Source organism: Eurosta solidaginis, chromosome 5, assembly GCF_040869045.1.
Source record: "Eurosta solidaginis isolate ZX-2024a chromosome 5, ASM4086904v1, whole genome shotgun sequence".
In the NCBI taxonomy this organism is placed as follows: domain Eukaryota; kingdom Metazoa; phylum Arthropoda; class Insecta; order Diptera; family Tephritidae; genus Eurosta; species Eurosta solidaginis.
Genome location: NC_090323.1, coordinates 127,133,669 through 127,151,507, shown reverse-complemented (window position 1 = coordinate 127,151,507; position 17,839 = coordinate 127,133,669). Strand labels below are relative to the sequence as shown.

Below are 17,839 nucleotides of genomic sequence, written 5' to 3'. Positions count from 1 at the left end.
GATCGGAATAGTGGATTAGCTATCACAATTCTATCGATAAATTTACGTGCAATGTAATCGGTATTTGGCAGTCATTAGTTTTGGCAAATTGAGTGATAAGTGCAAAATCATATGACAAAAAATTTGTGTTGAATTAATAGAAGAATAAAAAAAAAAATACAATAAAAGAACTATCGCAGCATGAGTAAGGTAAGTAAACGCCATATGCGTCGATTAGTTAGCAGAGAAAGGAAAAGGGTCGTGCAAAATTAAGTTTGGATAGAAAAGAAACTGACCCGGCCGCGCAAATTTCTAGATCGACAGATATTGAAGAAGTGCTTCCTGATGAGCCAAGTTGCTCGCAGAAAGTACCTCTTTCTGAAAAACTAAAAAAATGGGGAATTCGTAACAAAATAACATATAAAAGTCTTTCCGAACTTTTAACGATTCTTTTAGAAGAAGGTATGAATGTACCCAAAAGTGCGGAAACTCTTTTAAAAAATAAGTCTGGAATTTTAGTTAAAAATATGAGCCCGGGATTCTACTGTAACATAGGCATTAAAACGCAACTAAATAGAATTGGAGAAACGTTAAATAATTATAACAACATAATTGTTGATGTTAATATTGATGGGTTACCATTATATCGTAGTTTTAGGGTACAAGTTTGGCCAATTTTATTGCGACTAGTTAATATAACAAATACGGCAGTTTTTACTACTGGAATTTATCTAGGTAAATCGAAACCAAGTTCAGTTACCCAATTTTTGGCTGAATTCACTGAAGAAGTAGCAGAACTTCGGGAAAATGGTTTCGATTTCAATGGCCGCTGCATAAAATTTACAATAAGGGCTTTTGTTTGTGATGCGCCTGCAAAAGCTTTTCTTTGCGAAATATTGGGGCATACTGGGGGACATGGTTGTCCAAAATGTACTCAAGTGGGACACAAAATTAATGGCGTCCTAACTTATAGCACAGAGGCTGGAACGCTTGTTTCTAACGAAGATTTTTTAGAACGAAAGTACCCTGACAAACATGCGCCAGCTTTTAGAAATAATTTATCTCCCTTAGAAAATATTGGCATTGACATGGTAAAACAAGTACCCATAGACGTTATGCACTTAATTGATTTAGGTGTAATGCGAAAATTTATCATGCGTATTATAAGCAATGAGTCAAACTATAAATTTAGAAAAGAAGCAAAAATTAACATATCTTCAAAACTACTAGCTTTACGTCCCTATATAACAAAGGAATTTGTTCGAAAACCAAGATCTTTGGTTGATATAGCGAACTGGAAAGCTACAGAATTTCGTATGTTTCATCTCTCTACTATGGAATCTATGTTTTTAAAGACGAAATTCCTGGAGATGTATACTATGAATTCCTTCTTTTACATTGTGCTTGCCGTTTATTGTTTTGTCCTAAAAAATTTAGCTCAAATATTGATTTAGCGAGTGATATTCTAAAGTTATTTGTTAAAAATTATGCTGCTGTGTTTGGAGAAAATAGCATTAACTACAATGTGCATGGTTTACTGCATATTGCGGAAGATGTTAAAGAACTTGGTATTCCTTCAAATTATTCCGCCTATTCTTTTGAAAATTATTTACATGTTTTGAAATCTTACGTAAGACAACCAAGACAAATATTACGACAAATATCAAATATGGTAATGCAGGAAGCAATCGTCACTGATTCTAAATTTTCAGGATTTAAGACTAAAGATAATTGCATAAAAAGTTTTTATTTTGACGGATATATGCTATCCACACAACGTTCAAATAATTATTGTTCGCTGAAATCACAAGATTATGTAGAAATAGTAGAATTCAAAGATCAAAATAGTAATGTTATAAAAGGAAAGAAATTACTGTATTTAAACAGCTTTTTCACAGAACCTATCGATTCTCTTACATTAGGAATATGCACTGCCGACCTCGCTCCTTCGCCTATTGTAGAAGAATTTTATCTGGATGATGTCGAATACAAATTGATGTGTATCCCTCTAACAGATAAACTTCTTCTAATTCCAATTTTACATACTTGCATGTAGTTATTTACTTCCTTACTTTTATTTATTTTATTTATATTTATAACTAACATTTTTTTCTTTTTGAGCACATTTTCAAAAAATTTGAGGCGCAAAACAAAAACTCCTCGACGGCGGCAATCCCAGCAAAGAAAGTTAAATGTAAGTAAACACTCCTTCTTTAACATGATTTATTATCAGAGCTGCGTAGTAATGAATATACTTGGTAATTAAAAAATTTAATTCTCAATTACAATTACTTGTTACTGGTACTTGGTAGCGAATACACCGTTTTTAAATTTTTGATCAATTATCTCAAATACTATCGATTACTTTCAATTCTTTTCAATTATTTGCTCATATCTATTTGAGAATTAAACACCTGTCCTTGATTCTACCAGCTCTGTTTATTACCTAACATCGTTTAACACATTTTGAAAAATTATAGTTTCAGATGAAAATAGTTACCCGAGAACCAGCAGCGTTACGTGTGCCAGCGAATCTACAATCTACAATCTACGAATCAAGCCTTTCATACGAAAGTAGCACTTTAAAACATACCTCCTGTTGCCAGTGTCAATCACAATTAATAGTCGACCGCTCAGCAATTCGCGACTATTCCTACACTAACTACAATGATTATTACATATCAATCGACACTCGCAATGGACGAGTCTTTTTAGCGCAAATTTATAGCTGTAGACTTATGGTTAGACAACACTGATATACTAAATTTTTCCTATATTTTTAGAATATCGTCGGATCAGCTTATCATCGTCGGTCATCGAACATACTACAGGTAAAGTTTTATCACACAATAACGAAAACTACGCAATGAAAAAATATCTCGGCTAAGTAAAGTTTGCCTTATATGTCGGTAAATTTAAATAATAATGTTTTTTTGCAAGCGACCTTGAAAAGGAAACGCTCCAAGTAGCTATACACTTTCATCATGGCGGAACTATGCAAGTGGTGAAAGGATTTCGGCTAATTAACTCTCTTTTTAGCTGCTTTGACAATCCGTTTACCCAACGGAACTGGCTTACTTCGCGTTGTGCTTTCTAGGAAATTCGGTAATTTACTGAGCGCTTTATTTCCACCAGCTTACAAAAAAACGCCGATCGAAATTAATTGAGTTGATACAGGATTATTAATTCCCCCTATTAATGATCGTTTTTCAATTTATTATAGAAGCCACCCAAAGCGTTTTCGAAGTTGTGTGCTGCAGCCACTTTAAAATATTTGAGAGGCAACTACAATCAATTGAGAAGAATTTAGAAAAACTTGATCACCTGCAAATGATAGTTGATACCCAAAATACCGCTATCATGGATGCCATAGCTGGGCTGAAAGTTGCTACCGAGCAGTTAGTTCGTCAGGAAGTACAAAATACACCCGTCGTAAAGTATTTTCCACTTTGTGACGTATATGAGATGCAGGAATTGGACGAAAAAATTACATCTTCTAACAGAGATGTATATGTAAGTTAAATGTCAACTTTTAAAGACTTTTTAAATACCATTTGTGCCTTTTACAGGAATCTACGATTGCATCAATATTATGCAACAATATCAAAAATTTACCACTAATTATAAAAACAGACGTGATAATTGCTTTGAATTTGGACGGGACTCACGGCAAAATTGGGCTGAAATCGTTCCCAAACTTGTATAGCGCATTGACAGGTATTTACATATAACCCCTTATATAAATACATTGTTTTTTGAATTTAAACTTTTAAATTTTTAGGAGCTGTGTCTACACTTCCTTTTAAGGGATTAACCCCCGAGGATATGCTCCGAAAAGGATTGCAATTTGCCAAGTCAAAACATTTTAAGAAGCTTCACCGACAAAAAAACAGGGGTCACAATTATAACAATGCATTAGTACAACAATATGTCAGTTGATCGAAATTAATGCATACATTCTTTTGACTTGACACTCTTCTGCACGGCAAATTGGGTTGAATTCGATTTGCCATCACCTTATTCTGACAAATTCGTCATACATATTTTAGAGGGTTGTCTATCATACATAACTACATTTGAATTCTACTACGATCGGAGTAAATTTTACTATACGTTTACAAATAATAACTTTAGAAGCCGCTGCCAGAATTCTTTAGACAAAAAGATTTACGGTTCGAGACCAAAACTCTTAAGTTAGTTTTATGATATATAATAATTTTATAAAAAGTATAATAATATTAGGAGCTTTCGTTTGTCCAAAAGTTGTGCAAAACAACGCTCATTTAAGGCAACAAAAAATCTTGTTATGAATTATTATCTTTCGTTTTTTTTCTATGATTTTATTATGTACCGAATGTACATATATACTTTATTACTGTGTGAATTACTTAAATTTGTGTTCAATACAAAAACTTTGGCCACACTTAAATATTAAAAAAAAAAATTATATACAAGTAATTAATACAAATTTTACACAGGAGATTAATCTTTATCCAAAGCCTTTATTGAACTCAATCTTCCGTACAAAATGCAAATTCTGAATCATTTCATTAGTGCTTTATTGAATGCCGAATGTAGTCAAAAATTTGGTACGTTTTGCTTTATTGGTCGGATTTTATTGTCAATGTAACAAATGACAATCAAATTTCATTATACCAAATTGTGATTCGATTAAGTTTCTGCGTTAAGTCGATATAATAAACATATATCATTTTATATAACTTTGTGGCTATAACTTTTAAGTTAATTTTAAATTTAAAAGTTTCTATACTTGACCATATAAATGCATATCTTTTAAAGATAGTAAACAAAAAAAAAAAAAAACTGAATTTTAAAGAGAAACCCTAAGAAACAGTTTCGTAGTCATATATATAGTATTCCTGTGTTGCTAATACAAAATGCTCACAATGAGTTTAGAATTCTAAATCAAAACAGTACAGCCTACAAAATTTTTGTGACTGTAGCAGCATAAGTGTGACAAGAAAAAATTTTAATTAAGGTACATTCGATTATTGAATACAAAAACTAAAATATGTATTTAATTAGCGAGCTTTGCTCATATTGCTTTATACAATGGTTTTTGTAATTGATATTAGAGAAAAATTGTAAGTTTACAAACGGCGATGGTTACTAGGACATGTTTCCGAGTTTCACTTCTTCATCAGCTAGCTTTTCGGGAGCTGAGCGTTGAACTCGAATCTCCAACATTCATATCAGTGCAAGCCTTTAGCTGCTAAACCATATGAATGTCCCGTTGTTCGCTGTACAATTGGTCTCTAAGAGTTGCCTTTTTGTTTTATATTCCTTTTGATCACCATGTAGGCACATACACTCTGTATGTAGTTTATTCCTAATGGTGTGGATATGATTTTTAGGCGCGCTTTTGAAAGCTTAGTAACATTTGTTCGGATTTTTACAGTATTTGTTTTTTAATACTTCCGCTGTTACTATTATATCAATATGATCATATGTATTTAATTAGCGAGCTTTGCTCATATTGCTTTATACAATGGTTTTTGTAATTGATATTAGAGAAAAATTGTAAGTTTACAAACGGCGATGGTTACTAGGACATGTTTCCGAGTTTCACTTCTTCATCAGCTAGCTTTTCGGGAGCTGAGCGTTGAACTCGAATCTCCAACAATCATATCAGTGCAAGCCTTTAGCTGCTAAACCATATGAATGTCCCGTTGTTCGCTGTACAATTGGTCTCTAAGAGTTGCCTTTTTGTTTTATATTCCTTTTGATCACCATGTAGGCACATACACTCTGTATGTAGTTTATTCCTAATGGTGTGGATATGATTTTTAGGCGCGCTTTTGAAAGCTTAGTAACATTTGTTCGGATTTTTACAGTATTTGTTTTTTAATACTTCCGCTGTTACTATTATATCAATATGATCATATGTATTTAATTAGCGAGCTTTGCTCATATTGCTTTATACAATGGTTTTTGTAATTGATATTAGAGAAAAATTGTAAGTTTACAAACGGCGATGGTTACTAGGACATGTTTCCGAGTTTCACTTCTTCATCAGCTAGCTTTTCGGGAGCTGAGCGTTGAACTCGAATCTCCAACATTCATATCAGTGCAAGCCTTTAGCTGCTAAACCATATGAATGTCCCGTTGTTCGCTGTACAATTGGTCTCTAAGAGTTGCCTTTTTGTTTTATATTCCTTTTGATCACCATGTAGGCACATACACTCTGTATGTAGTTTATTCCTAATGGTGTGGATATGATTTTTAGGCGCGCTTTTGAAAGCTTAGTAACATTTGTTCGGATTTTTACAGTATTTGTTTTTTAATACTTCCGCTGTTACTATTATATCAATATGATCATATGTATTTGAGTCCTTATTGGGCCGAAAAGGGACTACTCTCTTATGTTCCCATATGGGTACAAAGGGGATTGGTCCCATCGATCCCTTTCGGGTATAAATGGGTACAATTAGTCTCTTCATAGGACATGCTCAAACAAAAGGGAACAGTTGAACTCATACAAAGAGATCAAAACTGGCATTGGTCGCATACTCCCTTGCGACTCATCCCGGACTCATCCTAGACTAATCGCATTTTTTTCAGGGTAGTTTCACAGCTTTCAGCTATTCAATTTACACATCTAAAAATCGTGCACTGAGGGAAATGCTTGGGCTGCTATATCATTTTTGCTATTGATAGCGACGTATTACGTGCGATATCTATTTGGAATGGATCCACTATCAAATCGTATTTGCATCTAATAAAGTCATATCGGACTTTAAAATTTTTTTTTGATGGGACTTTACTTTTTTTATTTGTATAAGAAAAATATTTATGGACGGCACTGTACTATTTCATATCGTGAGAGCAATATTACAACTTGTTGAAATGCCTTTTGGCTTTAAAATTTTTTATATTTCATATATTTGAATATTTCTCTGGAAACTTCAAGACATGCCCTAGCCTAATGGTAGAGCACTGGGCTCATAGCGCAGACGAACAGGGTTCGAATCATGCTGAAGCCAAATGTCAAATTTAATTTTTTCTTTAATAATGCCGAATTTATCAATAGATAATTGATATCTTACGCATAATTTGTTTGGATACCAGTTCAATACTGATTCATCATTCGTACAGTGATAGCATATCCATCTTTATTGATGGATCATCATTCGTACAGTGATAGCATATCCATCTTTATTGATGGGACAGGATTAACAGTTTTTATTTAATGTAGTATCAGTAGTTTTGGGTGGTCGAGCCATAGATTTCCCTCCGTGTGATGAAAGTTGCGAAAGCCTGAAAGGACTTGGGCCTTATAGGCCTTTAAGGCCCAACTCCATACGCGTTCTTTAAAACTTTCAGGCGTATGGGATTTTTAGCTGTGTAGATTGAATAACTAACAAACGAGGTGGAATTCTAGAACGCCTGCAACGCCCACGAGGCTACGCATGGAGTTCTGGCTTAACTCAATAAGCATAACAATTTTTTGCCGGCAGATGTTAGAAAATTTTTAAGTCTAGTAACAACATAATTTGTTTAGAGAATTACCTCTTGGCTGTGGTGCATCACCACCACTAATAGTTCATTCACCAGAACCCGAGATTCACCTCTTGTTAGGTCATTGCTCCCAAAAATTCACTAAAGAAAATCAAAGTATAAGAAGCTTCATGATAAAAAATAGTGGGTTAAGCGGCTGATAGACGAACGAAAGTCCGAAATTAACTGCCTTGATCGGCAAAACTCACTCGGACTTGTTGTTGTTCACACATCTCGTACTACCCATTATAATAACTTTTTTACTATCGTATCTTGTAAAGCTTTCAATACGCTACCTGCGTCTATACGTGTCATTAGAAATATGCGTGAATTTTTAAAACATATCAAATCATTTTTATTAGAGCAGTCACACAACGGCATCAAAACTTTGCTGAATACTGCCACTTAGTAATTTAAATTCAACATTGTTATTTTCTATTGTTATACATTTTATTTTACATTTTGTAACTTTAACTTCAACTTATTAACTATTTTCACCCCACACACATTTGTATATATTCATTAATTTTTTTGAGATGGCATTCAAAACTAAAGTTTTAGATAACTTTACAGAATGCCTTACTTTTCTTTCAATTTCAATGTATTAATTGAAGTGGCAATTTTATATATGTAAACATGTAAAAAATTATTTTGATTTGAAAGAAAATGAATAAATCTAATCTAATCTAATCTAATGTAATCTAATCTAATTAACTTGAAGATAATCCTCATAGTTAGTTCCCAATATTTAAGAGAATTAGTGGAATTTTCGCTGACAACACTGGCGAAAAAAACAGAATTCCACCTCGCATCATAACAAGAGAATTCCACCTCGTTCGTCAGCTACTTTATTTGCACAGCTGAAAATCGTGGTGAAATTCGCATACGCTTGAAAGTCTAAAAGAATCGTGGTGAAGGTCGCGTACGCCTAAAGGGATGCAAGGACGTGCATTGAGTTGGGCCTTCAACGAGGGGGCATTATACAACGCCTGCAACACTCACGAGGCTAGCCATGAAGGTATGGCCTAATCTTCCAAATAGTTCGACTTGTGCGTTACGTAGCTCAAATTTTTTGATCAAACATTGCACTGTCACCGAGTTTTAAACTATATTTCAGGTTTCAAATCTCCAGATATCCAGGAAGTTAGTTAAAAATCGATTGCAAGATTCCCAATTTAAAACTAGTCTTCTCAATATCTCGATCCATGGGCCACCTAGCGGAATTTTTTTGATAAAATATTGCATTGTCACCGGGTTCTGACTTACGGCCTAAGTTTCATGTCTCTAGCTCTTCGGGAAGTTACTCGAAAATCGATCGCAAGATTCCCCCGTTTTTAAAGGATTTGCAGTTATCTTGGCTAGCGCGACACCTAGCGGAACTTTGTTTTCTATAAGTTGTATTGTCACCAGCCTTCTAACTAAGTGCCAACTTTCAAGTCTCTAGGTAACGCGGAAGTTAGTTAAAAAGGATTGAAGGATTCCCAAATTAAAATTTGTTTTCTTACTATCTCGATCCGCGTGCCACCTAGCGAATTTTTTTTTGATCTAATGTGGCATTGTCACCGGGGTCTGACCCACGGCCTAAGTTTCAAGTCTCTAGCTCACCGGCAAGTTACTCAAAAATCGATCCCAACATTCCCCTCGTTTTTCAAGGATTTGTAGTTATCTCAATTAGCACGCCACCTAACGGAACTTTGTTTTCTATAAATCGGGTCTCGAACTATGTGCTAAGTTACAAGTCTCTAGGTAACCGGGAAGTTTGTTAAAAATGGATTGAAAGATTCTCAAATTAAAATTAATTTTCCTAATATCTCGATCCATGCGCCTCCTAGCGGAATTTTTTTGATAAAATATTGCATTGTCACCGGGTTCTGACTTACGGCTCAAGTTTCATATATCCAGCTCACCGGGAAGTTACTCAAAAATCGATTGCAAAATTTCCCTCGTTTTTAAAGGATTTGTAGTTATCTCACTTAGCGCGCCACCTAGCGGAATTTTGTTTTCTGTAAATTGTATTGTCACCAAACCTCGAACTGTGTGCCTAGTTTCAAGTCTCTAGGTCACCGGGAAGTTAGTTAAAAATGAACTGAAAGATTCCCAAATCAAAACTAATTTTCTTAATATCTCGATCCATGCGTCACCTAACGAAATTTTTTTGATCAAATATTGCATTATCATCGGGTTCTGACTCACGGCCCAAGTTTCAAGTCTCTAGCTCACCGGGAAGTTACTTAAAAATCGATCGCAAGATTCAGGGATTTTCAGAGATTTTCGTTTATCTCGATTCGTCTGCCATCTGGCGGCATTTTGCTTTCCACGAATTGTAGTGCCATCGACTCGCAAACTATGAGAAGTTAGTTAAAAGTCGATCGCAAAATTTCCATTTTAAAATTAGTTTTCTGTATATCTCGATCCGTGCGCCACCTAGCGGATTCTTTTTCACTTACATTGTAATGTCCCCAGATCTGAACTATGTTCTATGTATCAAGTGTATAGCTCAATGGGAAGTTACCGAAAAATACTTTTCCTTCGGTCAAAAATTCGTATGGAAATGAGGGAACAAACATGAAAGGCTCTTAATATAAAGGTAGTAAAAATATTTTAAGCACTTCCTTTATAAAAATGGACAAAAATCAACGAACAATGTATCCTTATGTAAAGACATATTCTTGCTAAACTTAGATTTTTAAAATTTGACATAGAAATTGCAAAAATATTTATGAGAAGTAAAAATATAAAGGTGGAGCGCAATTGACTGACTAATAATATCTCCTTTCCTACCAACTTTCCACTTTTATATTTTTACTTCTCATAAATATTTTTGCAATTTCTATGTCAAAATTTAAAAATCAAAGTTCAGCAAGAATATGTCTTTATATAAGGAGACATTTTTCGCTGATTTTTGTCCATTATATAAAAGAAGTGCTTAAAATTTTTTTATTTTATTTTTATTTTCTACTTTTTCCCATTCAGTACATTTCACCTATTTTAATCACAGCTCCACAAATATGTAAAATTTCACTTTGTTGATTCTAAATACAGTTTATAGAAAATTATAATCATTACAGACCATCACAAAAGCATAACCTTGTAAACTTTTCGTTGGTTCAGAAAATTGTTGGTTTTTGCCCAATTCCCCCATATACGTATGTATGTATGTACGTTTTCAAGCGTAACAATTTATTTTGCCAACATAAATATGAGATTTTTTTAAATTTTATACAAAAATTTTAGAAACTTGATTTAAAAGCGGTGCGTCCGTAAGACAACAACAACTTGAGAATTTTGAAAAAAAAAACGGTGCGTCCGTGATAAAACAACAATTTTGGAAATTTGATTAAATGCGGTGGGTCCGCATTATATCTGAAATGGTAAATTTGATCATTAAATTTTGTTTTAAATATACATTAATTGGGTAAGCTTATAGTAACTTCGATACTCTTCAGACAGTACTTTTCTCAGCACATTACATAACTTTAATTTTCAAGCTAACTTCATTATAATTCCTTCAAGCTTAGATCCGATTTCATATTTTCGCTTTCAGCGACCCATATTTTGCTTCACGCATTAGCCTGTGCTGTTCAATTAAATTTCTTTTTTTCGCATTTTCCTTACAAGTCAGAGTCCGACAATTTGTCAACATCTTCAAATACCACAGTTGGTGCAAGAGACTCCTTACCCGGAGACTTTTTCGGTTTTGATAACTCAACGCAAACTTCACCTTCTAAATCAACTTCTACTTCCAATTTAAATCTTACACATTCCATAATGGCAACAACGGATCAAAAGAAATAATTCATTACTACTTGTGCCTCAATGATGCGAGAAAACTACAGTGGTAATCTACTATCATTTGCCTCATTTATCGATAAAATCGAATTAATAGAAACACTAACTGATACAGTTCTAACTCCTACATTTATTGCATTTCTAAAGTCAAACTCGAAGGTAAAGCTCGCGAAGCCCTACCAACACAGATAGATTTAGTTAGCCAAATTAAAGAAGCGTTATGTAAAAAGATTAGGCCAGACAACTCGAAAGGCGCGGAAAGGCAAGGACTGTCATTTCAGTGTAACCCCATTTAATTTGTTGTGTCCCTCGCACAAATTGTCGTCCTCCCAGTAGCTCCTTGCAGCGGGAATGCTCCATATTCTCTTGCTCCGGGAAGGTATCGAATCCAATCCGGGTCCATCTCCTGACCCCGGTCCTGAGAAATGGTTTTGCTGCGTCTGCCTGAAAAGACTCTTTTTAGGACGGTCATACTCTTGTCAGTGTGTATCGTGCAAGGATGGTTGCATCGGACAGGCTGTTCTGGGCTAGATCCCGAAACCCGGCGTCCACGTAACTTTTATAATTCTTTTGTGTCTCCTTGCTGATCACGCCCAAGGGCGTTCTGTAGTCTACGCCTTAGCGCCCCTGACTACCTTCCAGCAGCCCCGCTCCTCAGCAAGCCACAACAAGTACCCACTGCTGCTCGCGCCCCATGGCACCACCAACTCATACGGCCGCTCCCACTCAACCGACCTCCGTAGTAGAGCCGGGAGCAATGCCGAGCATCAGCCCCTGCCCCCGTCTTCTTCCCCCCTCTTTTCCGGCAGCAATCGCGTAGGTCAGGGAAACAGACTCTTAGTCCCTACCTCCTTTTGTACCGTTTGCCATCACAGAATATATCCGCCCGATGCAGCTCCTGCCTTGGACGGTGCCACTTTCCTAGATGTTCTGGTCTCCGTGACGGCAACCCCCTGACGGGTTTCATAGCGCCATGTTGCCAGGCCGCAAGGCCAAACACACCGGGTACCCCAATACTTACCCAAGGACGTCCAGTCCCAGGGCCACAACAGCAGTTGCGTCCTAGTCTTTCACAACCCAGGCGTAGTCACCCGTCACTTACTCCCAGAGTGACGACGTCTCCCCCGTTGAATACAAATCCTTTACAGACAACCGGTTTGCTGCCCTCCCTATCCCGACTGGTGCTCGCCAAGGGGAGCGTGCTTTCCGCAAGGTCATTGAATCCGCCTCGGCTCGCTTCATTCCCGAAATTCGGCCTCACTTTCCGGCGGAGGCCAAAAATTTAGCGAGAGAACGTGACCTTATAAGACAGCTCGATCCTGGCGACCCCCAAATAAGGGATATAAACCAACGCATCACATTGCTTGTGGATGAACACAAGCGGGCGAAATAGGAGGAGCACCTAAGCGGTTGTAACTTCTCTGCCGGCGTAGGTAAGCTTTAGTGCACCGTAAAGTCCCTATCGAATCCGTCCAAGCACAATGACAAAATTTCCATCGCCTTTGGCGATAAAGTGCTGTCGGATGCGAAAACATGCGCGAGCGCTTTCTGCCGATAATATATAATGCATTCCACGGTCGACAAAGATAAACGGAGGGCCAGCAGACAGGCACATAAACATAATTAAGCGCGTCTCCAATTACCATCACCGCCAAAGAGGTTGAGCATGCCATCGGTCATGCTAAACCATCCAAGGCAGTGGGCCCAGACGGCATAGCCATGCCGATGCTTAAAAGCCTAGGGAAAGAGGGTTTCAAACATTTAGCGCATGTCTTCAACCTGTTTCTTTCCAGCTTCGTCATTCCCGAAAAATGGAGAATGGCCAAGGTGGTCCCGCTACTAAAGCCTGGGAAACCAGCTAACATAGGAGAGTCATATCGCCCGATATCTTTCCTCTTGCCAGTAGCCAAGACGCCTGAAGCCATTTTGCTCCCCTACTTCAAAGCAAATTTGCAGCTAGCCTGTTATCAGCATGGCTTCAGAAACTTCATAGCACCACCATCGAGCTAAATGTTATTAGAACCCAGATAAATTGCGATTTAAATCAAAACCCCAACATAGAACAGTACTCGTTGCGCTAGACCTAGACTAGAAACATCAAAACCAAGAAGAATTAAATAAGGGGTGCCACAGGGTGGTAGCCTTGAGGGGGTTCAAAAAAAAATTTTTTTTTTCAGTTAAATAATTTACAAAAATGTTTTCTTTAGCTTTAACATTAAAGTACGTGTATGTAGAATATGATATGAAAAAGGTTACATTAAAAACTCAAGCGCATGCGTCGGCTTTTCTTTGCCATTTCATCTAAAACTTCATCAACGATAACAATTTGATCACGGTGGATGCTTAGTGATGCACAGCCATTCAATCGATTTTCACTCATCGTGTTTCTCAAATAGTTTTTAATTAGCCTAAGAGTTGAAAAAGATCTCTCGTTCGTTGCCGTTGTTACTGGAAGCGTACACAAGATTTTCAACAACATGTGAACATTAGGAAAAGCCACAGAATCGCATTCCTGTAATATTAATCATAGATAAATTGATAAAAAAAACTGAAGTACCTCCTTCAGGAATAAGTAGAATTCATGCTTTTTGAGCCTATGCATGAGATCTAACGTATACGTATATAAAATTCAAAATAAAGAAACTGATCGAAAAGAAAAACATTTAATTTAAAAAAGTCATATCTACACGGAAAAAACACTAATGTGTTTTTTACATTTTAAAATTTGAAAAACACATTATTTTTCATTTAACAAATAATTTGAATTTTACATTTTTGAAATGTGTTTTTGACATGAAAAAAATGTAGATATTGCATTATAATAATGTGTTTTCCACATGGAAAATAATATCAAATTTGCATTATATTTCAAAATGGGAAATGTGTACTTCAAAAAAATGCTGTAAATTTAACATTATTTAAATGTTAAAAATATTTGCCTTTTCATTCCGATGAATGTAATCGCTGTTGAGGCAAACGAGCAAACGCCTGAATTGATTATATTCACGCATGCAATAAGCTGGTTGATTTTAAATCAATGTCGATTATGTTCGTTTAAGCAAGTTGGATCATTGACCACGATTATGTTGCCGTTGTTGTGTTCGATTTTTGCTGTTCTCTGATATGTATGTAGATGGTCGTTAGGCAAATTTACAAGGAAACTTCCTTATGAAATTATAGTAAAAGTTAACATGTACATTTGAAAAGTTAACAAGAAATTTATTAACATAGACATAAAATATCAAATGTTTGAATTGTAATGACCTAAAAAATCAAATGATCCGGAGGCAAGGGGGGTTTAAATCTTGCGTGTGACGTTTGATCAGGATCTAAATTTTAGTGAGCATGCAGCCGCAATAGTACCGAAAATACAGAGCCGTAATAAAATCCTAAAATTTCTTGCTGGCAGTACTTTGGGAAAAGACAAAGAAACGCTCATTACCACTTACAAAGCAATTGACCAGCCGATTGCATGCTGCGCGCCCCTATATGATCGCCAAGCCTAAAAACTACACACTGGAAGAATCTACAGGCCTGCCAAAATGCTGCTCTCAGAACCGCCACGGGCTGTCTTCTTATGTCCCCAGAACACCATCTACATAATGAGGTGAGAATACTCTCCCTCAGGGAGAGAAATGAGATGCTAACCAAACAGTTCCTGTTGAATACCCAGAAACCTGGGCATCCCAACAGATATCTGATTGATGAGCCAACACCGCCCAGGGGCTTAAGGAGTCATCTCCGTAAGCATTATGAGGAAATACAGCACCTGAGAACTCAGCCGTATGAAGCAAAAAACACAAGCAGGTCCTCAGTGAGCTCCACAAACAGGCGTCGGACCTTTCTGCCAGGAATTGCCCGGTGAATCTAGTACTCAAAACTTGCGGAAGAGGAACGCACACTCCCCAGGGAAACGCGAGCCACTCAAGCTCAACTTCGATCTGCATACTGTAACAGGTTAAACTCTTAGCTATCCAGAATCAACCCCGACATACAAAATATATTCCCTGCTTGCAATGTGTCCCCACATGACACCAACCATCTCTTTAATTGTAATGTGGAACCAACGCCTCTAACACCCTTTACATTATGGTCCCCCCTGTTGAAACAGCAAGTTTCCTTGGACTTAATGACAATTTGTGATCGGTCGCACCTATTGGATGGGGCGAAGCACTGCTACAACAACAACAACAGGAGAAATTCGACTAAATACTTCTCAATCAATATATTGTCTAAATTTAAATTTTTCCGATTTCGTCGAAGTCGCTTGTAGCGATTCTCATAAAATATGTTCTTTTCTAGTAGACTCACAGGCAGACATTTCATGAATAAAAATTTATAGTTTGGCAAGCGATGCAATAGTAGATAACAGTAACGTAATAAATATAACAGGCGTAACAGCAGACACGGTAACGACACTAGGCACAGTTAGTACAAGTATATTGAAACGAATTTACTGCAAATCCTCCTATTCGCAACCTTCTACTAACGTTCGTATCGCTAAACTGTTGAATAAATAACTCCAATATTTAATAATGCAAAATGGCCTTTATTAAAGTACGTCACAATAACACTGATAGCTTGCTTAAATGAAACTGATTTTCAAAATAATACTGCTATTGCTCGCTAGATAGCGTCTTAAATCCAACTGATTCTCGCGCGTCTACTGTTGGTGCTTTTATACTCTGTGATTTCCTCGTTGCATCTTCTCGGCGCCTTCAGATTTACTTAGTTACTGCCATATAATTATAACTACAGATGCACGTGTATAGCTTCTCATATGCGCGTGTATTTGTGAGCGACACTTCCACAATTACAATTGCATACTTTTGGGAGCGTCTCAGATAAGATATATGCATGTTTTTGTGCATCTCTTCTCCGCTGCGTGTACGTACATATGTGTAGACATGATTGATTTATGGATGTACATATAAGTCACTCTTAGCATCGGCTTAGAGATGACAGTACCCCTTAGTGTTGCTAATATTCGTAGCAATATGTATGTAATAGCATCCAATACATTTTTCCCTCTGACTCTCCACGTTGTCAATGACAACTTCAATATTCCTTCGGACGGTATAATAGGGAAAAAATTTCTAAAAACGAACAAATGCATAATCAATTATGTTAATGACACAATTACATTCGGACAAGGGGCAGAAAAGGTAAATATTTCAATTCTGCATAGCACCTGAACAAACACTCTTGTAATTCCACCAAGATGCGAAGTTTTTCGTGTTTTTAGTTTGAAAAATTCTACAAGTGCAGTTTTTGTAGATTCGCATGAACTTTGCAACGGTGTTTTCACAGCCAAAATTATCATTGATACAAAACTTCCAATTATCAACACCTCCGACGAGGTTAAGTATGTAAAAGATATCAATATTCAAACTGAAGACATAAAAAACTTCAATGTCTATCGCATAAATGATGCATCTATCGATTCAAAACGCATAGAAGAGCTTAAATCAATTTTAGCAAAACAAAGAGCTAAAGAGAAATTACTCGATTTATGTTTGAAATATTCTGATATTTTCGCACTAAAAACCAACTTAATGACGCTTAATAATTTCTATGAACAAAAACTAAGACTAACAGACAAGGAACCAGTGTCAATAAAAAATTACAGATTGACATATTCACAGCGTGCCGAAATAAATAAACAGGTAGATAATTTGCTTAAAAATAACTTAATTGAAAGAATTTCCTCAAATTTCAATAGCCCATTGATTTTAGTACGGAAAAAAGACGCAACTGGACAAAAATCGTATCGCATGTGTGTAGACTTTAGAGCAGTCAACAAAAAACTAATTGCAGAAAAATTTCCGTTGGCAAGTGTAGACGATATTTTGGACAATCTTGATCGAGCGAAATATTTTTCGACTTTGGATCTTTTTTCTGGTTTTCATCAAATCCCATTACATAAACATCCGAGAGATATAACGTCATTCAGCACAGATCGCGGAACTTTCCGTTGGAAATTATTACCGTTTGGTCTAAACGTTGCTCCTAATTCATTTTCAAGAATGATGGTAATAGCATTTTCCGGTATTTCACCTAACCAAGCATTCATGTATGTAGACGATGTTATAGTCATCGGATGCAGTGAAGCGCACCATTTAAAAAATTTAGAAAAAGTTTTCGAGACAAGCTGGAAGTTTAATTTGCGGCTTAACCCTATCAAATGCAATTTTCCTCGATCTGAGGTAACATTTCTAGGGCATAAACGCTCCGCTAAGGGTCTGTTACCTGACGTTTCAAAAATAAAAGCGATTAAAAAATACTCTAAGCCCTGTGACAAAGACGCAGTTAGAAGATTCGTTGCTTTTGCCAACTATGGGAAGTTTATACCAGATTTTGCTACTTTAGCAGCACCCTTAAACCGTTTGAGCCGAAAAAATGTCGAATTTAACTGGGATACTTCATGTGAATTAGCTTTCGAAAAACTTAAACGCAGCTTAATGTCTCCAAAACTATTACAATATCCAGAGTTCACTAAGGAATTTTAAATAACAGTACATGCTTCAAAGAATGGTTGCGGTGCAATACTTAG

General features: G+C 36.3%; 2 protein-coding genes across 15 annotated transcripts in view; one reads left to right on the top strand and one right to left on the bottom strand.

The window, feature by feature from the left end:
• LOC137251942 (folliculin-interacting protein 1) overlaps positions 1-17,839 on the bottom strand; it is a 428,398-nt gene that overhangs the window by 125,389 nt on the left and 285,170 nt on the right. The gene's annotated exons all lie outside the window — the stretch shown is intronic.
• On the top strand, positions 87-8,096 carry LOC137251943 (uncharacterized). Of its 5 annotated transcripts, none has more exons than XR_010953397.1 (5): positions 87-189; positions 2,101-2,173; positions 2,460-3,492; positions 3,549-3,696; positions 3,761-8,096. XR_010953397.1 is itself a non-coding variant. In XM_067786996.1 (5 exons), exon 1 carries the CDS (start codon positions 444-446, stop codon positions 1,431-1,433), a length of 990 nt encoding a protein of 329 aa, XP_067643097.1. In that variant the 5' UTR covers positions 101-443; the 3' UTR covers positions 1,434-2,173; positions 2,460-2,810; positions 3,203-3,492; positions 3,549-3,696; positions 3,761-8,096. The 5 variants fall into 5 exon arrangements, 4 of the variants coding, with proteins under 4 accessions (XP_067643097.1, XP_067643096.1, XP_067643098.1 ...); XM_067786996.1 differs by having other exon boundaries at positions 101-2,173; positions 2,460-2,810; positions 3,203-3,492; XM_067786995.1 differs by having other exon boundaries at positions 101-2,173; positions 2,460-3,084; positions 3,203-3,492.